At 39.1% G+C, this 22,115-nt stretch overlaps 1 protein-coding gene across 7 annotated transcripts in view; it reads right to left on the reverse strand.

Annotated features, from left to right (window-relative positions):
• RIC8B (RIC8 guanine nucleotide exchange factor B) overlaps positions 1-22,115 on the reverse strand; it is a 102,899-nt gene extending 80,784 nt beyond the window's left edge. For 3 of the 7 annotated variants that reach the window (XR_005795315.1, XM_040491006.1, XM_040491004.1), the window contains exons 1-2: positions 21,561-22,115; positions 12,732-12,779 (exon numbers count right to left, since the gene is read on the reverse strand). Coding sequence is in view for 6 of the 7 variants with exons in the window: in XM_040491006.1 (XP_040346940.1) it covers positions 12,732-12,779; positions 21,561-21,644 (132 nt within the window). In the remaining variant the exon portion in view is untranslated. The remainder of the gene's footprint in view (positions 1-12,731; positions 12,780-21,560) is intronic. The other 4 variants (XM_040491003.1, XM_040491002.1, XM_040491001.1 and 1 more) reach the window with 3 other exon arrangements.

The raw sequence follows: 22,115 nt of genomic DNA on the forward strand, positions 1-22,115 counted from the left end.
TAATTATTTAATATAGAGAGCATCTGAAAAAAACATATTGTAAGATGTAATTCACTTTATATGTTACTTATTGAGGACTGTACAATTGAAGTGAGAAAAGCACCTGGCTTTAAGCACTAGCTTTGCCCCTTGTGGTTATGTGATCTTGGGCAAATTTCTTGAAATCACTTGTGTCTCATTTCCTCATCTCTAAAAATAGGAATAACATTTAGGGCTTATAAATATTAAGTGAGATTATATATTTAAAAATCTTTAGCTTGGGATAGAGTAGAGGCTAATGCATCTTACATCATAAAGATGGCCAGATGGACAAACAGATCAAGAAACATTAACAGGCATACTCTACATAGACACAATACGGCTAGGAAATTTTTATTTGTATGTGTTTTAATGGCAAAGCCACTTGAAAAAGGAAAATGCTGATGCTATAAAAATATCATTGCAATTATGTATTAATTTTATCAATTCTACGATGTTCACTTGGAATCTATAGTACCCATTACTTAGCACTTGTGTGCTCAGCCCCCATACAGGCACACAATTCAAAATGTTCCCAACTTAAAATTCAAGTACATGCAAATTATTCAAGAGAAATAAATTCTAAGTGACAAGAAGTCTATTTTGGGTTGGGGAGTTAAAAAGCACATGACTCAAGTTATTTATAATATTAGGAAGACTGAACATGTAAAATGAATGAATAAGGAATGTAAGTGTATTTCAATGTATAGCAATTTAAAGTTATATTAAGAGACTGAAGAAATAAACTACAGAGAATTCAGCCAGAGAAAGCTTTTTGATAAATATGAGTGTTAGGCAATAAGGCGGGGGGGGGGGGGAGGAAATGATAGAGATGGAGTGGCAGAAAGGAAGTAGGAAGACAAGCAAAACAGTGGACAAAGGTAGAGACAGAGAGGGATATGGGTAAGGTAAGAGGATCAACCAAAGCCGACTTACAGGAGTTCATACGCGTAAAAGCTTTCTAATTAAAGCTATCTGACAACAGAGTGGCTGCTGTGAGCTTCTGCTCTGCTCTGAAAGTATTTCAGAGTGTGATGTCCCTTTGTGCAAGATATGTTAGAAGGAATCACTATACTGGAAGATACTTGGTGCCCTTTACTATACTGTGAGTTCCCTGTGAATTTCCTGCAAATATGATCCCTGAAGGCAGAGAAAGAGACAGAGGCCCTGGGTTGAGTCCTAGCTCTTCCATTCATTAATTGTGACTTTGGGCAAGTCAACTTCTCAGTTTTTCATCTATAAATGGGGAAGTTGGGAACATTAGAGATGTCTGTACAGTCAGTAACTCTTCCATGTCCCTAAGATAAGAGTTTAATTAGTCAAAGATATACATACATGTTCTCCCTTTTCCTTAGTACATGATCAAACTTTGTAAGGAAGAGCTAAATGCTGAGAAAAAGAAACCTTACATTTTTGGCAAAAAATAAATAATCATAATAATCATAGGAATCCAAAAAAAAAAAAAAATCTGCAACATGCCTAACTAACTCCTATGGTCAAGTACTGCACTGCTTATGGAGAGCTGACACTACATATCCTCACTGGCTATCCTATGTAGTCACACTGCAAAGCATGCTCTTCTGTTTACTGTCCATGCTGATAATTAGCTCAGTGTCAAAGCTTTGTTTATGCTCTGCATCAAATCTCAAACTTTAGATGCCTAAAATCATAAACTGAATACAATCAATTCATAAGCTGTACAACAGGTTGATTCAATTATTAATAAATGGCAGTATGGTGAACAGGGGTTTGGAGCCAGACTGCATGGGCTTGAATCATAGCCTTAGACTTCACTAGTTTAGGCAAGTTATTTCCTGTATGCCTTAGTTTCCTCATCTGTAAAGCAAAACCACAGTACCTACTATATAGACTTGTTGTGAGGATTAAATGTGTTAATATTTCATACACTGCTTGGAATGATGACGGACATGTAGTGTATGTTACCTATTGTATTTACTAACAAGCTTTACTGAGATATAATTCATGTATCATAAAGTTCACCCTGTTAAAAGTGTATACTCATTGGTTTTTAGTATAGTCACACTGTCTAATTTTAGAACATTCTCATTACCCACCCCCAAAAAATCCAATACTCATTAGTAGCAACTCCCCATTCCCCTCTCCCACTAGCCCTTAGGTAACAACTAATCTACTCTCTGTTTCTTCGGATCTATTTTAGACATTTCATATAAATGGAGTCATATATTATGTGGCCTTTGTGTCTGGCTTCTTTCACTTAGTGTAATGGGTTCAAGGTTTATCCATGTTGTAGCACTTATCAATTTCTTTATTCTTTAATTTTCGGCAGAATAATATTTCATTGTATAGTTAACACATTTTGTTTATTCATTCATAAATCGATAGATATTTGAGTTGTTTATACCTTTTGGCTATTATGAATAATGCTACCGTAAACATTCACATACGAGTTTTTGTGTAGACATGTATCTTCATTTCTTTAGTGTAGATACCTAGGAGTACAATTGCTGAGTTCAACCTTTTGAGGAACTGCCAGACTGTTTTCCAAAATGGTTGCACAGTTTTACATTCCCACCAGTAAGGTATGAGCATTCTGATTTCTCCACATCCTTGCCAATACTTATTATCTGTTTTTTTTATTCTAGCCATACCAGTGAGTGTGAACTTTAATCTCACTGTGGCTTTAATTTGCATTTCCCTAATGATTAATGATGTCAAGTTATTTCATGTGTTTACTGGCAATTGCATATCTTTGGGAAAATGTGTATTTAGATCCTTTGCCCATTATGAATTGGGTTGTCTTTTTATTATTGAGTTCTTTATATAGTCTAGATAGAAGTCTTTTACCGGAAATATGATTTGAAAATATTATCTCCCATCCTGTAGGTTGTCTTTTCACTTTCTTTTTTTTTCTTTTTTTTTTAACATTTATGTATTTATTTTGAGAGAGAGAAAAAGGGAGGGACAGAGAGAGGGGAGGAGAGAGAATCCCAAGCAGGCTCCATGCCCAGTGCTGGGACCGACATAGAGCTCAATCTCACAACTATGAGATCATGACCTGAACAGAAATCAAGAGTTGGAGGCTCAACCAACTGAGTCACCCAGGCACCTCTAATGAGTTAACTTTTGTATACAGTGTGAGGCAAAGGTTTAACTACATTCTTTTATATGGGACTAACTAGCTGTCACAGCATCATTTGTTAAATGACTGTTCTTTCTTCACTGAATGGTCTTGGCACCTTTGGCAAAAATTAGACCCTTTTTGACAAGGATCTTGGCACCATTGTCAAAAATACACCTCCATATACATATATTTATATTTAATCTATCCTCATGCCAGTACTACAGTGTCTTGAATACTGTTGCTTGGTAGTATATTTTGAAATCGGGAATTGTAAGCCAAGTTTGTTCAAGATTATTCTGGCTATTCTGAATCCCTTTCAATTCCATATGAATTTTAGAACTGGCTTGTCAATTTCTACAAAGAAGCTACCTGGGATTCTAAAGGTAATGCATTAAATCTGTAGATCAATATGGGAAGTACTGCCATTTTAGCAAAAGTCAGTCTTCCAATCCATGGGCATGAGATGTCTTCTCATTTATTTAGATTTTATTCAACTTCTTTGAACAATCCTTTGTGGTTTTCCTAAAAACTGAGTTATTTGAGTCAGAATTTCCTTAGTTGTTCTCAAGGGCTTAGTTAGCATACACATCTTATCAGAATCAGCTCCGGATTAACTTAATTCCAATGAGATACAGAAACATTATTTCTATATGATGCTATTCCTTTCCCCTTTTTGTGGCATTATTGTTATATATATGTATGAATGTTGCAAACCCAACAATATGTTAAGATAACTATTACTACTTTATATAATCTTGTCTCTTAAACACTCTGGGGAGAAAGGAAAACGAGCATATACTTATAGCTTTTGTTACATTAGCTTTATTACTTATAATTTCTGCTTCTCTTGATTTGTTCTTAAGGATCTGAATTACTATCTAGAGTCATTTCCTTAGTCTAATACAGCTTTGTTCTCATCCACCTTTGTGCTTTTTTGGCAAATGTGTTACATTTCTGTATGTTATTGGCTCAACAATACATCATATGTGTATATATACACATATGTACATACACACACATATTTTTTATATAAATGCTTTTAAAATCAGTTAAGAAAGGAGAAATATATGCACTTATATTGTCTTTTACAATTACATAATTACCTTTACCAGTGCTTTTTGTAAATTCAAATTGCAGTTTGGGATCACCTGTTTTCAATCTAAAGCACTTTTGGTATTCTTGTAAGGTAGGTCTGGAACAAATTCTTTCAGTTTTTCATTTATCTGGAAATGTCTTTATCTCCCTTGCATTATTAAAAGAAAGCTCTGTTGGTAATAGAATTCTTGGTTGAGTTTCTAATTTGAGCTATTTGAATAAGTTATCCCACTGCCTCTGGCCTACAGGTTTTTGAGAAGTCAGCTATATGTTTTGTAGAGGTTCCCTTGTAAATGATGAGTCCTTTTTCTCTTGTTGCTTGCAAGATTTTCTCCTTGTCTTTGGCTTTTAGCATTTTTAGTATGATGTACCTGTTTGTGGATCTCTTTAACTTTATCCTGCTCAGAATTATTAAGCTTCCTGGATGTGTAGGTTGTTTTCCAATAAATTTGCGAAGTTTTCAGCCATCATTTCTTTTAACATTTTTTCTTCATTCTCTCCTCTCCTCTCCTGGTACTTCCATCATATATCTGTTGGTACATTCATGGTGTCCCATATTTCTCTGAATCTAGCTTTACTTTTCCTTACTATTTTTTTCTCTGTTCTTTACCTTGTGTACTCTCTATTGATATAATCACCAAATTATTCTTTCTTCTGACAGTCTCACTCAAATGTTGAGCCCCATTAGTGAGTTTTTATTGCAGTTATTGTATTTTATTGTACCTTTCAACTCCAAAATTTCCATTTGGTTCTTCTTTTTCCTTTTAACAATTTCTATCTTTCTACTCATATTCTTCATTTGATGGGACATTGTTATCAACCCTTGCATTATTTTTAAATCATGGCTTCCTTTAGTTCTCTGAATATAATGGCTACTTTTAAGTCTTTGTCTGTCATTCTCACAGTTTCTGTCACCTGCTTTTTCCCCAGTGTGTAGGTCATTCTTTCCTGTTTCTTCACATCTCATATTTTTCTTGGAAATGACATTTTATATAATATATAGTAGCAACCCTGGATACTGCCCATACCCTCCAAAACTTGCTATTGCTATTTGCTTATTTACTCCATGACTGGATGAATTACTTTAGTTCAGTATATTCTTCCCCTCCTTCTCTACAGATGTTCCTCTTCAGGGGGCTCACCCTTGGTTATGCCACAGTCACCCTAAAATGACAGTGGCTTTGGCTGGCCTCTCTTTGACCTTCTTTTTCCTGACCACACCCAGCTGGCTAAGTTCCACTAACTACCAGCTGATTGATATACTGTCTTCAACAATGTCCTGGGCATGAATTGTTCCACAAACTGAACCAATCTATTAGGGCTCCTTTGAAGGGATAGTCTCTGAGGTCAGTATTTAAGGTTTGTTCTAACCACAGGAGGGTTCCTCCTAGCTGTTTCTTTCTCCTTTTCTCTCTAGAAAACTAGCTCATCTTCTGGCTAGCCTGTATGTCCAATGAGTCTATCAATCTCCCTCCAATTCCTCCTTTCTCCACAACCCGCACCCTTAGGCATGAACTTCACACTCTGTTGCAAATGATGTTGGTTCCTTTGGGGAGAGACTCAGAGATCTCTGTTATAAGATCTGCTTGTTCCTCTGCGTAAAATTTTGGAGTCCTGGTTCTGATGCCGGGACAAAGACAATGTCATGCTTTTCCCTGGGTGACACCTCCCTGGGAGCTGATTTGAGGGGATAGGGGAGCAGCAACCCCAGATATCCTCAGCTTGCCTCTCCCAGAGTAGAATCTACATCCCACAAGCCAAGGCCAAGGGCAAATGGGGCTCCTCTATTTTCAGTGGTGCCATATCCATTGTATAGACTCTGTCCCGTGAGTGTGGGCCGGGTTAACGGAGGGGGGACCCTACCTCTCAGCTGCCCTCACCTAGAATTTAGTCTCAGCAACAGGTAGCAGGGGCAGGATGAGAAATGTTAATTGTACATCTCTACTGGGAAGACAGCCTTCTACCTGAAAAAAGAGTAAAGAGGGAGCTCCATATTCTTGAATGCATCAGTTTAGAGGACAGTTTCCATCTTGCTCAGCTAATAGGAGGAAGGGAGGGAGCAGGTCTCAGTTTAAATACCACAGACTTTCACTTTTCTTACTAAGTTTTAGTAAATTTTCTTGAATATTTCTTCAATGACTATGCTCTGTGGACTATTTCCAGGGACTTTAAATGGTTGTTTTTTAAAAATAATAGTCACCCATTTTAGTGGGAAACAGGTCTGTAGAACTCCTCACACTGTCATCACTGGAAGTGGAACTTCTGGATGAGTTTTTCTGGTAAGAGAAAATGAATCTGAAACTCTTAAGTACAAATTGGAGATATTATTATTATTCTGAGAAATAAATCTCAAAAAATGATCCAAAGATCATGTATGGGCTGCCACATCTATGGCTTGCTAAGTCAGAAGAGCTGTTTTGTTCTTTCTCCCTACATTTAGTCTTTCAATGCCTTGGCAAACATCTAAAATAAAAAAAGGAGTCTGAAAAGAAGTTTAAATTATTTTGAACTACTATGAGGCATTCACCCTGGTCTATGATACAATTCAGCCCTTCTAGTAAAGTTTTATGCCAGATTCCAGCTGGACAGGAACTTTGAAAAGTAAAAGGTTTAGGATGCTTTTGGTTGTGTGTGTGAGAGAGTTTTAAAGAAATCAAGATGTAGAAAATGATTATCTTTAAAGTTACTGTCTTCTAAATAAGAACCGTGCTTGCATCATGTATCAAAGTATTCCCTAAGGTGAGACATCAAAATTTGAGTCAAATTTACAGGGCATACAAAGCTCATTCTGCTTTAGTGAAAACTGGGGAGTTTAACAATTTCAAGTAACTAAATAAGTGTAAAGGGCTTTCAGAACAAGCATCCATGTCTTGAGCTATTCCTAAGCAGGGATTCACAGTATAGAACTGCTGGTTCTATCTTGGTACATTTTCCCTAGGGGACTCTAATATGGAAATTTACCTGCTCATTTTCTAGAGTCTACAATGGCAATCTTCAGTATGCATCTGTAGCTGAGAAAGTGCCAAACCACACACCATAGGCAAATAGCCAATTTAGCAACCAAAGTCTAACACAGGACTTGGCACACAGGAATTACTGAAAAATTATTTGTAGACTACAGAGATCTCTACTAATATGCCAAGTACATCCAAGTCTGGGGTGGGTGAAGTAAAAAGAAGAAAATCTCAAATGATGGAATGAACTTTCATGTTCATATAAATTTATTTCATACCATAAACTGGCTCCACAAGCAATATTATTTCCAAACCAATAACATTTTTTTATGTTCCCCTCCAAAGGAATATATAAGATAATCAAGAATGCTCAATTTTATAGAAAATAAATGATTTCGAAAAAAGTATCTATTGGTCTTTGCTTATGCCACTAATCACATTACTATAGAAAGATATATAACATATGTTATATAATTATAACATTTTATATTTTATTTTTTATTTATATTTAATAACATCTATTTTTTTAAATGTTTGTTTATTTTTGAAAGAGAGACAGAGTGTGAGCAGGTGAGGGGCAGAGAGAGAGGGAGACACAGAATCTGAAGCAGGCTCCAGGCTCTGAGCTGTCAGCAAAGAGTCTGACACGGGGCTTGAACCCACAGACTGCAAGATCATGACAAGAAACGAAGTCAGATACTTAACTTAACCAACTGAGCCACTCAGGCGCTCCTATAATTATCATGTTATTAAATCATTATAATCTATAATAGAAAAGTTTAAAATACAGAATAGGGAAAGAAAAATGTCATCTACAATAAACAAGAAAAAAGTTTAAAATACAGAATAGGGAAAGAAAAATCAGATAGCCACCATTTAGCAAATTTCTTTATAGTCATTTTTCTTTGAACAGTTTTTATTACTTTTGCATGACTGTGATCATCCTGTATACTTTTATATCCATTTTTTTCACGTTAAACATTACATTGAGATTCTGCTGTATAATTAGGAGAATATCAAATTCAAAGTCAAACAATATTGTACAAGTAAAGGGAATTCTGGCCTCCACTCAATCTCCAAGTTCCCTCCATTTATTTAACAGGTGTTTACTATAGGTGCCTCTTTTATGCCACATGCAGTGTTGGGGGCTGAAAATATAAACAAAACTAAGCCAGAGTTCTTGTTCTCAAAGAGTTCTCAACTCAGCAATTATCCTCTGCCATTATAGAAAATGGGCTTATCTGTGTGAATTCAAAGCTAATGACACAAATGCTTGAAATTTGGCTATTTTCAACTTCACTCTTTTAAGGAAAATCACTATATACACAAAGATTTATCTCAAACAACAACTGAGGTTTTCCATATTTGATATAGCTGTATTCTTATCTTTCAGGTAGAAGAGCTGCAATTCTTTTACTCATTTTATGACATGTATTTTTCAACATTTATTGCAATTAGCACTCTATTGGACTTGAGATCAGTTGTGTTTTAGAAGCCAGTATAAGAGCTTTCATTTCCTCTGATGTAAATTTCAGATTATTCATCATACTTCCCCCTATCCTACCTATTTGCATGATTGATATATTTGTTTATGTGCAAATAAACAACCACAGCCTAGAGGTAGAGGAAGGAATGCAAATACTTCAATAAGTACAGATGCTTATAACCAAATATACAATGATCCACATGCACCTGGAACTATTTACATTATATGTAAAATATAACAGTTGTATCTGACTTTACTTCTCTGGAAAATCTTAAGCACTCCTTTTTGCTAATTTTCTTTGCTACTTTCCAATTTAAGTCTAGTTGCCTAAATGGTGTCTCAAAGAATTAAATAAGAGATAAAACAAGGTATTGAGTCATAATTTCAAACCTTCTGAAATATACAGTCAGAAAATCTATTCTCTACTTGAGGATCCACTACTTACTAGTCACGAGAGTGTTAGCAAGGTGTCATTAATGTAAGCCCCAGTTTTCTTATCCATAAAATAGGGATGGTGATATTCACACCATACTTATAGCATTAGTGCATTACTGTTGCAAAGCAAATCTTTGTAAAAATGCAAACACTACATAAGTGTTAGCAATTAGGTCTAAGGATCATTAATATATAACCATTTCTTAAAAAGCTCATTATAACCAAGTTTTATTTTTTGAGAGGCTCTGTCTGTTCCCTTACATTTACTTCTAAGTTGTCATAAAAGTTTTCAGACTAAAGGTATTGCGCTTTTCAGGAAGACAGCACCTGTAGTTTATCGAAAGGCATGCTGCTATTACCAAAAAGCTGTTGGCAGAAGGCTCCAGAGACATGCTTAGGAAAGAGGAAAAGAGAACTAGGGCAGCAAAACAAACTGGACAGTAACTTGAGTTCCTCCAGGGTTAATGTGGAGGCATGCCTACTAGTCTATGTCTCTCTACACTGAGAACCTAAAAAGCTGTTAGGATGTGGATCCTTTAGAGCATTTCAAGTTTTTAGGGCCTTAGACATGAAAAGGTCACTAATGATTTTTAACCCTTGGAGACTAAAATGATTTTCTTTACCTACGCTTTGCCATAGCTAGCTAGGTCCCTAATTGGATTAAAAAAAAATTTTTTTAATGCTTATTTATTTTTGAGAGAGAGAGAGAAAGAGAGAGCGAGCACATGTGTGGGGGAGGGGCAGAGAGAGAGAGGGAGACACAGAATCTGAAGCAGGCTCCAGGCTCTGAGCTGTTAGCACAGAGCGCTAAACGGGGATCCATCTCACGACTGCAAAATCATGACCCAAACTGAAGGCGGACGCCCAACCGACTGAGCCACCTGGGGGCCCCCTGGGTTTGTTTATTATCAGACCTCCCAGGAAGCAGAAATCTACACACTATCACTGCAAATAACAGGAGTATAGGAGTTACTGTCTCCAAAGACCTAGAAGGCAGTAAAATACTTTGAAATGTTAGGTTTTGCTACTATCTTACAGAAAATACACATGCTTTATTAACAACTGAGTGGGAAATTATTCTCCCTCAACTGAAACTTATATGAAATGGGGGGAATCCCTGTCTTAATGTACTTACTTACTTATTTATTTTTAAAGTTTATTTATTTTGAGATGGTTCCCCACACCCCTCCCCTTGATGTGCACAGGAAGGGGAGGGACTGAGAGACAGGGAGAGAGAGAATCCTAAGCAGGCTCCACACTGTCAGCACAGAGCCTGACCAGGGGCTCAATCTCACAGACCCTGAGATCGTAACCTGAGCTGAAATCAAGAGTTGGATGCTTAATGACTGAGCCACCCAAGCACCACCTAATGTACTTATTTAGACCAGTAAAAGTACTATCAAAGATTCTAGTGTCAGAGCCCCAAGACACAATGAATCAACAGATATAGTATGGATTCTCTCAAATAAAATCAAAATAATAGGTGCCTCCCTCACCTGAATGCCTATCATGAGTGTGTAAAAAAATAGGTTAACACCTTGCTTTTTTCCCCCACTTAACTCTCTGTCCCATTAACACATACCTGTCTCTCTCCTTCTCCCCCTCCCCTTCTTCCTCTCTTTCCTACATCATAATATTCCATTATGCAGATGCACCCTAGTTCTTCAAATACTCCCTGATTTCTGGAGACTTGTTTGCTTCTAATCATTTGCTATTATGTATAGTGCTTCAATGAAGCTTTGCTTACCTGGTTCTACCTATCCACAAAATAGATTTCTAAAAGTGACATTGCTTGGTCAAAGGGCAAAATGCATCTATAATTTTGGTAGATAGTGCCAGTTTCTGTTCCATAGGGATTGTGGCCATTTTGCACTGCCACCAAATGTGAGTACTTATATCCTGAAGATCATTTATAAAAATATACATGCCTGGATTCCACCTCCCAAATTCTGACTTAGGAGATAAGGAGTCAGGCCTGAGTAGGCCTATCTTGAAAACGCTCTCCAAACAGCGTACCTCTAGTTGAGAATCCATTCTACAATGCACTCTAGTCTTGTTTACATTGTTCAAATCCAAAAGAAAATGTTTAACCTCCAAAGTTTATACCCCATGTCACTCATTCAATAAATACTTTTTGAGTACCTATTATGTGCTGGGCACTCTAGATGTCAAGGATATAAAGATATATAACAGTATCTATCGTTAGAGTTTGCAGGGTGTAACAATGAGAAATGTCAATACATAATTAAGAGACAACATATAAGTATAGTATTAGAGATATACATAGAATTTTATGGGAACACTGGAGAGGTACTTCGCCCTGACAGAATGCTAGAGGAGGCTTCCTGAAGGAGGTGCTCCTAGAGCTGAGTAAGAATTAACCAGGTAAAAAGACGAAGAGGTAAACATGAAGGAGAGGGCATTCTAGGTAGAAAACAACATATACAAAGTTAGGAAGTAAGAAACAGAAGGGATGTGTATGTATATACAGCTGAAGCATATTGCTAAAGCACAAAATACAACAGAATAGTAAGCAATAGACTGCAAAAGTGGGCAGAGATCAGATCACTGCACAAGTAGTATACCATGTTAAGATACTTGACCTTATTCTCTAGGCAAAGGCAGTCACTCAAGAGTTTTAAGGATGGGAATGACAAGATCATATTGTTTTAGAATTATGGACAATGGACTGAAAGGGCATATAACTGGAAAAAGAACGATTAGGAAACTGGTACAGAACTCAGACGAAGGCTTGCATTAGGGCGGGGATTAAGGAGAGAGTGTACTAAAGGAATCTTAAGAGGTAAAATGAGCAAAATGCAGACATTAGGTAGGGGTGGAGGTAAATAAAGGGATGATTTCAAGGTATTATCAAACCGCTTCCAACAAAGTACTGGATTTAAGCTATTTTTTCAGCAGCAGCGATAGGTTTACACTCAATCATGCCCTCTCACTTGGGTCTTGACATTTGTAAGGTCAGGGATAGATGTATGGGGCTGAGCAAAATGCTCGTGGGGAATTGGTAGCCTTCTCCCTTAGCATCATGCTCTAATCAGCTAAGTAAAGCAACCACAGGCAACCCCAACCGGCAAACATAGCATTATATGACCGTATCTCAGATGCACCCTTTCTTATAATAACTCATCTACTGGCAAGTCTCTTGACTCCCATTTTTCTCTATGCCTGTTAAGTCAGTGACCGAGACAATTGCTGACAACACAAATAACTGCCAGTACAGGGAACAACGTGTAGTTGAGGGGCAGCAGCATCAACAGCTGCTTTCCCAAAACTTAAGCCAAAGCCAAGTTTCACAACACCAACAACACGTTTTGGGCAATCTATAGGTCTATTACCAAATAAAGTCAAGCTCTGGAGGTGAGAAGATATGGAGAGAGTCCCCTTTGAACTGTTCCCATTCCCCTGATTTATGCAAGCATAATGGTCCTGTGGAGATGGAACAGGAGAAAGTTGTGTGTAATCCATACTAACCTTGGTACTTGTCTTTTTCTCAGTTCCTAAAAACAAACTGAAAGGAAACCAAAAACTAAACAATCATCAGATAAAAACAAGTTCACTGTTTAGAAAGTCCATGAATGAAACACACACATACCCCCCCCCCCACGGTAACACCAAGGCTTACCTTTCTTTTATCTTCATCTGTTGATTCAAATTTGAAAGTAGCCCTATGCTGAGGGGGGGGGGGGGGAAGGAAAACAATGTCATTTTAAATACACAGAGTTTTAATTGCAGCTATATTTAAAAGGTATCTTTGTAAAAATCTTGCCTTTCCATATCGTATTTCAACACTCGTATTGAAGCAAGAGAGATAGGCATGTAAGCAAATAATTATAAAGCAGTGTGAAAGACTACAGCAGAAAAACAGACAAAAGAACATAGAGTACCAAGCCACTAACTCTACCCAGGAAAATCTGGAATGCTTTGCATAGAGTACAGAGCATCTGAACTGGACCTTGGGGGATGAATAGGAGTTTTCCAGGAGGCAAATGGAAAGCACTCTAGAGACAGAAACAAAGACTCAGATGTGTGAAATGGTATGATATATTTGTGAAATAAACAGCTCTGCCAGAGTGAAATATAGGACATGTGAGGGGATGGGAGAGTAGAGAAAGAAGAGAATGGAAAAGTAAACTGGACAGAAATTTGGAAGGGTCTTCCAATGTTGCTGAGTTTGTACTTTCTTTTTCATATGCACTAAGAAATGATCAGGGAATTGTAGACAGGGAAGAGATTTGATAGACTGGTATTTCAGAAAAGTAATTCTGTAAGAATTAAGGTTTAAATTATGGCTCTACCACTAACTAGCAGAGCAAGTAACAAAATCTCTATCAATGGATTTCTCATGTGAATAGAGGGGATACCTAGTTCTCTGAGCTGCTGTTAGGGTTAAAACAGCAAAGGCATATATATATATATATATATATATATATACACACATACATATATATATACATACACACACCATCTCAGTGCCTGGCACATAGTAAACACTCAGTAAATATTAGGATTATAATGATTATGACGCCAATGATATTGAGGAAAAAAATAATCAGAAGCGAAGAAAGTGTCATGACTCTCCTGAGATGACTGGCAACACTATATTTTCCACTCTGTAGCTTAAACAGAGGATGGAGTAAGTTGACTTGCCCACAGCCACAGAAACAGTGATAGGACCCAAAAATTGAGCACAAAATTTCTCATTCTTTTCTCAAGTTTTATTCTGGGGAACCTAGTGCTCTTATGAATCTTGAGTTTTCCTTTAAAAGCAATCTCCACTGAACATCTTTGTTTTGTCTGTTTGTTTGTTTTTGTATTTTTCTCATTGGTCACACTGACATTTATTAGCAACTCATCAGGAGTTAAGTACACAAAGTACTAAAGATATCATCATTACAGGTGGTTCTGTGTCGTCAGCTTTGCAGAAGAAGCAATTTTTGAAATTAAGTGAGATGGAGAAATGCTGACAGAGAAGTGGTTCTGAATGTAAGAAATGGTCAGAGGGAAGACTGAGGTAAGAAAGAAGGGTTGTTTGAAGAAACTGAAGAGAGGCTGCTTCACATATGGTTTGCAAAACAATTAAAATAGATGATGTTAGGTGGTTAGATGGCTTGGATTTAAAAATTTATACCTAAACTGGCAGACAGGTGATAGGCAACCAAGGAAGACAGAGGTAGGTGTGAACAGTACAGCATTCTGGGAGAATATTTTGGGCTGTTGCTTTCAGGCCAGATCAAAGGAGAGAGCAAGACTGAAGACATAAAGCCTTCTAAGAAATGGGCATCAATAATCCAGGTGCAAAATTGCTGGCAGCAGTATAAATTGACATAAACTTTAAAAGGGAAAGTAATTTGGCAACACATACAAGAAAACATGAAGATACTCACATCCTTTCACTCAGAACTTCTACTTGTAGGAATTTATCTTAATGAAATCATCCAGAAGGAGAGTAAAGTCATATATGTAAGCATATTCACTGCAGTGTTATCTAATATTATGGAAGAAAGAGATAACTGAATATCTAACAACAGGAGACTGATGAAATAAACTGCTGTGCATCCACCTGATAAAATATTATATTGCAATAAAAAAAAGATGGCTAAAAATCTCTGTTAACAACATGGAAAATTACTTATAATGGCATCAGTGGAAAAATAGTAAAACACCAAGCTAGATGTCTACAATGACAGTACCTACATATGTATACGGATGCATTAAAGGCTTGAGTGTTGAAATGCAAAAATAAAAGCAACTGGGGGCACTTGAGTGGCTCAGTCAGTGAAGCGTCTGACTCTGGATTTCAGCTCAGGTCATGATCTCACAGTGAGATCAAGTCCTACATTGGGCTCCTCGCTGACAGCATGCAGCCTGCTTCAGATTCCCTCTCTCCTTCTCTCTCTGTCTCTCCCCTGCTCATGCACACGCATGCGTGCTCTCTCTCTCAAAATAAATAAACCTTAAAAAAATAATAAAAGCAACTGTACAGTGGAATATCTGGTGATTTTTTTTTTGACAAAATCATTGTTGGTGCAGTATTTTTATAATTAAAAGGGAAATATTAAAAATAAAAGATAAATCAATTAATGAACAAGGAAAGAAAGAAAGAAAAAAGGAAGAACAAGTTGTAAATCTGAAGGCTATAACTGGGGAACTTATAGACATGAGGTTTAGTAAAAACTAACTCTAGATAAAAGATAAAGAAACAAGAGACATCAGGCTAAGGTTGTAAACTGAAGCTTAGTAAAAGTCCAATACAAATGAAAATAAATTGCACTTAGAAACCAAAAAAGCTATGGTTTTTTTGCCATTATATGTGAAATATTAATTCCATAAATTATCTGCAATAAATGAACCTAGTCGCCAATACAGTGGTTCTCCTCAACTTTTTCTGGCATCTATGATAAAGGCATAGAGAAATAAATCATTTTTTGGAAAGATCTTCATTAAGTTATAAAAATATCTTTTAAACAGTTTCTACGTAGAATTAATCTTTCATGGTGAAAAAAAAATTTTTTTAAAGATTTAAATGTTTATTTATTTTTGAGACAGAGAGAGACAGAGCACGAGCAGGGGAGGGTCAGAGAGAGAGGGAGACACAGAATCAGAAACAGGCTCCAGGCTCTGAGCTGTCAGCAGAGAGCCCTATGCAGGGCTCGAACTCACGGACCGTGAGATCATGACCTGAGCCGAAGTCGGACGCTTAACTGACTGAGCCACCCAGGCGCCCCTCATGGTGAAAATTTTGAATAGTACCAAGGACTAAATTTTCTGTTGCTTTTAAATGCAAGGCTGATCCTCTCATAAAACCACAATGTTACAGAAAGAAAGAAGGAAAGAAGGAAAGAAGGAAAGAAGGAAAGAAAGAAAGAAAGAAAGAAAGAAAAGCTTTCAAAAGCCCTAACTAGCATGAGGGCTTAATTTAATTAGAAAATACACTGGCATGTGAGGCAATACAAATTGAATTTTGAATGTGCCAATCTATTCAGAAGCTCAACCCCCCAAGATTGTTTGGATCCAAAGATGTTGGCTTCTCTAAGGCTGGTTTCTTTTATACAACTTAGATCATACCTAACCTATTCAGTACTTCTAACCCTTACTCTCTCTCCTTTCTAAGGCTGAAAGAGAAGGGAAGGGAAACTAGCATTTCTGGCTATAAATACCTTTATAGAACTGCCAGCCAACAGTCAACCACCTCACCTTCTTTATGTGCTTAATTTCCAGATGAACAGGAGCAACAAGTCAAATATAAACTAAAGAGTAAAACCATTGTTCAATTTAGAGACGAAGTAAACTAGGAACAGCTCTGTGACACACCAGACTCGCAAGGACTCCTCCCCATAGGTTTTTATATCCTATGAGTAGGCTCTAAAAAGCTCAGGCTCAGGAGGCAGACAGCAGTGGGTTTGAGTCCAGTCCAGCTGCTTACTAAAAGTGTGACCTTGGTCAAGTTATTCAACTTTACTACCTGTCAGAGTTTCCTTATCTTTTATGTATGGCACCTTGCACATAGCAGGTGTTCAGTAAGTGGCCACTATTGTTATTATAGCATGGCCTATGATGTGGCATCTGGCCAAATACCTATTAGAGAACTAGGAGTTATTTCATATTTCAGAAGATACACTCAAAAGTACTGATACAAGGGAATTAACCAGGGTGGTGTGTGTGTACATGTTGTGCTGTATTTCACAAATAGAGGTTACTTCTAGAACTAAACACCAGTAACTGAGGTTATAGAATTTCAATCTGGAAACAAGAACAAGGTATAACAAAGGAACAGCTCACTAAACATGCTCCTCTGCAAAAATGTGTGGAATGAGCTCAGAGTCAGAACTCAACCCCAAAGTGGAAAGCAAAAAGTCTTCTTACATGGTCCAGTATATTTACATACCCTATTCAAATGTGTAGACTGTATTTCTAGAACTGTCTCAATATTAGGTCCCGATCAATCAGGTTCTTCTAGCACATAAATGAAGACCTCACTGCTATCAGTGTTATCTTCCTCTCTTATGAGGACTACTCTTGGAGACCTACCTGATTGTATCTGAAATAATTTTTCCCTTTAATTTGGCCATAAATTTGCCTCATTTCCAAAATGAAATCCTGTTGGAGCTTGTTATAAGGTAATTATATGCCCAGGTGGCTTTTATGGCTATCAAGCCACCTCTCTGGCTATCATTATAGTTGATGACTCTAGGCCTCAGTTTCTTCACCTATTAACTGAAGGGGATAGATCCAATTACCTTTGAGAGTCCTTCTAGTCTAAATAACTTGTGATTCAAGGAACTAAGATATTGTACACCTCAGAGCCCTTGATCACTGTTTGTTGTGATAATCATAATGATGGTAACCAATCTCTCTATTAAATCTGTATCAGAGCAGGCCCTGAAGGAGGAGGAGGAGCCTGGACAGCCTAGACTAGATACATACCTCCCATGATTAACAGCTCAATCTATAACTAGAATGGAGGTGATTAGGACCCAGCAGTAACCAAAGAAAGTAACGTACTGGTCCTGAACACCTTTTGCTCTTCTGTGCTCAAAAACACAGAATAGACAGGGTAAAGGCAACATGAACCCACTTCTAGCTATGTGCCCTTGAGCTCATAGTCACCTTGTCTTTATGAACCTCAATTTCCTATTCCCCTTGCAAAAGCGAATACTTCTATCTCCCTCATAAGTTTTAATATAAGAGGATTAGATGTGATGATATGTGAAAGTGCTTAGGACAGATAATACATAGTACATAGCAAGCACTCAATAAAGGTTAACAGGTGAATTGAGACAAATGGAAAAGATCAACCACTCTTCCTATTTGTTTTTTAATACTTTCCTATGTTGGGTCAACTTGTATTATGCCCTCGAGAAACAGACAAGTTTAATTTTTCCTGGGATAGTAGATCTTCCCTCTCCCCAGGATAACAAGAGTCAGTGAATGAAGCAAGAAGGCTCAAAAATTACAGTCTCTTTAACACAGAAATTAGATGTTGTTACCTGGAGCCAGATAGGTAACTGTGGCTCTAAACATGGTACAAGGTATTTTGCTACCCATTAGAAAATGTAAGGGTCAAGGAAAATGAGAAGTTATGGAGTATACTCCCCAATTATTTTTATCAGGCTAAATCAACTCAGTGCTACATGTTTAATTCCGGCCTTTGTTGTTCTAAAGTTAGGGATTCTTCTTCGGTGCCAGGCACTGTTTCAAGGGCTTTACACATATAACTCATTTAATCCTGACAACAAATCTATGATGTAGGTACTATTATTGTCCCTGTTTGACAGGTAAGGAAATTGAGGCACAGCAAAGTTAAGTTAACTTGTCTGAGGCTACATGGATGGTTAAGTTGAAGATCAGAGTCAGGCAGTCTGGTTCCAGAGCCTGTGCTATGGCCACAAGACGTCTTGAGTACCTTGATCTATTAGAACTATAAGTCATTGAGTAAACGCCTCCTAGGTGCCCTGTGCTCAGTGTGCAGCATTAAACTTCAGTTAATTAAAGGTGCATAATAAGTTAGGTAATATTATCCCTATTTTACAGATAAGAAAGCCACGACCCAGGCTTAAAATAACAAATCCATAGTCATAAAGCCAATAAAAGGCAGATTTGAACCAAGATTTATCTGACTCTAAATTCTACCTTCTTTCCACTATCTTGAGCCATTAAACATGCTCCTCTGCAAAAATCTGTGGAACGAACTCAAAGAGTCAGAACTCAACCTCCAAGTGGAAAGCAAAAAGTCCTCTTACATGGTCCAAGATATTGACATACCTATTCAAATGTGTATACCATATTTCTAGAACTGTCTCAAATTCCGGCTTTATTAGAGAAATAAAGTAGCATAAAGAACCTCCTCCCCTAAACAATGACCCAATCACTTTCTGTGTACATGATTCATTTCTGTTCTTGGTTGGACTCCTCAATGCCCCACAATCACCTCTCATTCTAAACATTTCTCAAATCCATTTTTTCCAGGTAAGAAAAATGAAGCGCACAGTGTTCAGCTACTTTTTCAGGATCTCAGACTCCATATCCCATAGAGCTGGGCAATTTAATTCCACCTCCCCATTCTTACTGCCAGACCACCGCAATCATACTTTCCCTTCCTATTCATCTGCCTCCAAGGTCTCTCTCGCCTTGAGGAGCAAAGCCCCACCAACAACATGAACCTCAGCTATTTTCTTGGTATGCTAGCCCTACCATAATCAGCATTAAACAGGAGCGCTCTTTTCTGAAGGAGCTGACTGACCCGGTTCGCATCAAGTCAGAGCATTCTGAGGCTTGGCCCAAAAAGTACTTCAGGAATAGCATCTTAAATAATATGCACTGGGCATTACAACTCTAAAAACATTCCCAGTGTGAAAGGGGAGCTGGAGATGTCCAGAACTTAAGCTCTGATAGCAGTTGGCCAGGAGTGGTGTGCGGAAAGCAACCTGGAGGGAGATCAAGGAGGGGAAGAGGTAGACTCAAGGAAGCAAATCTGGAGTTCTAATCAGTTTAGTCTTGGAGGGAAGGAGAAATATTGAAGAAGGTGGTCAGATCCAGTTAGAGGTTTTTCCTCCTCCCGTCCCTAAAGAAGAAAGTTCCTACTGATTGCTAGTTATCTGGCATATAGTAACTGCAAAATAAATACTAGTTGATTCAACACTATTTCTTTCTTTTGAGCATTAGTTTGTAGCTGCCTCTGATCTTTTTTTAAATCAAGTTAAATGAATATCATCTCCGTAATATGAACACCCATGTATCAAGTGAATTTCTCCCAAATTAGGCAGATATGCAACAATAAAGCATATTAGAAAGTGAAGGAGATGGGGCGCCTGGGTGGCTCAGTCGGTTAAGCGTCCGACTTCGGCTCAGGTCATGATCTCATGGTCTGTGAGTTCGAGCCCCGCATCGGGCTCTGTGCTGACAGCTCAGAGCCTGGAGCCCATTTCAGATTCTCTGTCTCCCTCTGTCTCTGCCCCTCCCCTGTTCATGCTCTGTCTCTCTCTGTCTCAAAAACAAATAAACATTAAAAAAAATTTTTTTAAATAAAAAAAAAAAAAAAGGAAAGTGAAGGAGCTAAGATACGAACAGAACTGAATCCATCCATCCATACTCCCAAAGAAAGTAGCACAGTACTGTAGAAAGAGCAATTAGAAAACCGAGATTCGAATCTTAGCCCCACCTCTCAACGGCAACATTATCCTAAATGTCATTTGTGAAATGGGGAATACCACCACTTCCTCACAGGGTTGTTGGGGAAGGTTCAATGGGAATGAAGGTATCTTATTTTGGGATCTTCTCCACCCAGAGCAGAACTGGCACCCTGGCAGGTCAATCGTACAAAGTGTAATAAAGCGCAGTGGTGGGCACACAGCAAACACAGAAGCGGAAATTAGGAGTACAAGTCAGTCAAAGGAAGAAAGGTGCTGTCTCTAGGGTAAGACTTGGTGTTGAGCGTGTTTTCACAGAAGTGAGTGGTCAGTCATCCCTATAAAGTAGTCTTCTAAATGGAAGAATAAAGGTGTGGCGTGCTACCTTTTGAAGTGACCACGTAAAATTCCTGCAAGAAAAAGTAATGGAGAGCTAACGGTTCCTGGAGAAACATTCAGAGAAGTGGCTGGGATTTACAACGAGATACCTTTTTACTGCAGAGCTGTAAAGTGGAAAGAACAATGAATGGTTTGAAGACCTAGGCTGGAGTCCCAGCTCCCAAGTATGACCTTGGGCAAGTTTCTTAACTGATACAGAATCTCAATTGCAAAAGGAGATAAAACCTCACAGGACTGCTGTCAAGATTAAATGAGATACTGGCTGGGAAAGCTGTTAACCCGATACAAAGAATAGCTATTGCTAGGAGTCTGAATCTCGCCCCACTTACAACATAGTATGCCCATGACCTTGGCGTGATTTCAGTTCTTAGCACCTCGGTTTTCTCATCTATAAAATGGGGAGGATGACACCCTCTACCCCGTAAACACTCTGAGAATCAAGTTAGACCATATATGAGACCTCAAGCTTTGAAAACTATATAGTGCTATAGGTATAGAAAGAACTGCCACCGTGGCTGATGCGTTTTATGCTTAATCAAGAGCCGTGTTTAAGCACGGAAACACAGATTTTCATGCCATACAGGTGAGGAAGCCTCGCGTGCATTCATGCATTCAAGAGTGGGACACAGGGCACAGACGCACATCTACGGATTCTGGGGGTGTGACTTGCATGCTTGGGGGGAGAACCGTGGGACAGTCGGCTGGGCCGGAATCAGAGGAGTGGGCGCCAGCGTGGGGGCAGGGGGATGCAGGATGCACGCACGGGAAAGGCTGGGGGCACAAACACGCATGCCCAAGCCGGAAACGTTTTCTGGGGGGAGCAGCGCGCATCCCCGGAATGAGGGGGGTTGGGAGGGATGCGATGTGCAAGCCCCGAGGGCGGCCCGGGGGTGCTCTACCGCACGCCCGGGGCCAGGGCGCTTTACCTTATCGCTGTAATCCCTCAGGACCCGCTCGATAGCCCCCGCCTCGCCGGCCCGGACGATGTAGAGGGCGCGCTCCTCATCCATGGCCGCAGGTGCGGGGGAGCCGCGGCCGCTCAGCGCGCCCAAGCCGCTGCCTCCAGGTAAACGCCTCGCGCCCCCGCTCGCTCGCTCGTTCCCAGCTTCCTTCCTTCCCTCCTTCCCTCCCTCCCTCCTGCCTCCAACCCGCCAGCCTCCGCCCGGGCAGGGCCGACGTCACCGCCCCTCAACTTTCACCCCGCGACGTCACCGGTCCCCCAGCAACCGGCGCCTCGCGGCCGCCCCCGACAAGGCCCAGGACTCGATGGAGGCCTGACGAGCGGCCTGAGGCGAGGTCAGGCCCGAGGCCTCGCTTACTCTCCTGCCTCTCCCTCCCTCGCGGAAGAGTCCAGCCTTTTAAGTGGGCTTTCGCAGCCAGAACTGTTCTCTCCTGACCCTCCTCTATGAATCATTCTCCTCAGCTGACGAGAGCGACCCGGCTCTTCCCCGCCCCTCTAAAAGCCAGCAGCTAAACGGACT

The sequence above is a fragment of the Herpailurus yagouaroundi genome, unplaced genomic scaffold (genome assembly GCF_014898765.1).
Source record: "Herpailurus yagouaroundi ecotype Mexico unplaced genomic scaffold, PumYag 182, whole genome shotgun sequence".
In the NCBI taxonomy this organism is placed as follows: Eukaryota; Metazoa; Chordata; class Mammalia; order Carnivora; family Felidae; genus Herpailurus; species Herpailurus yagouaroundi.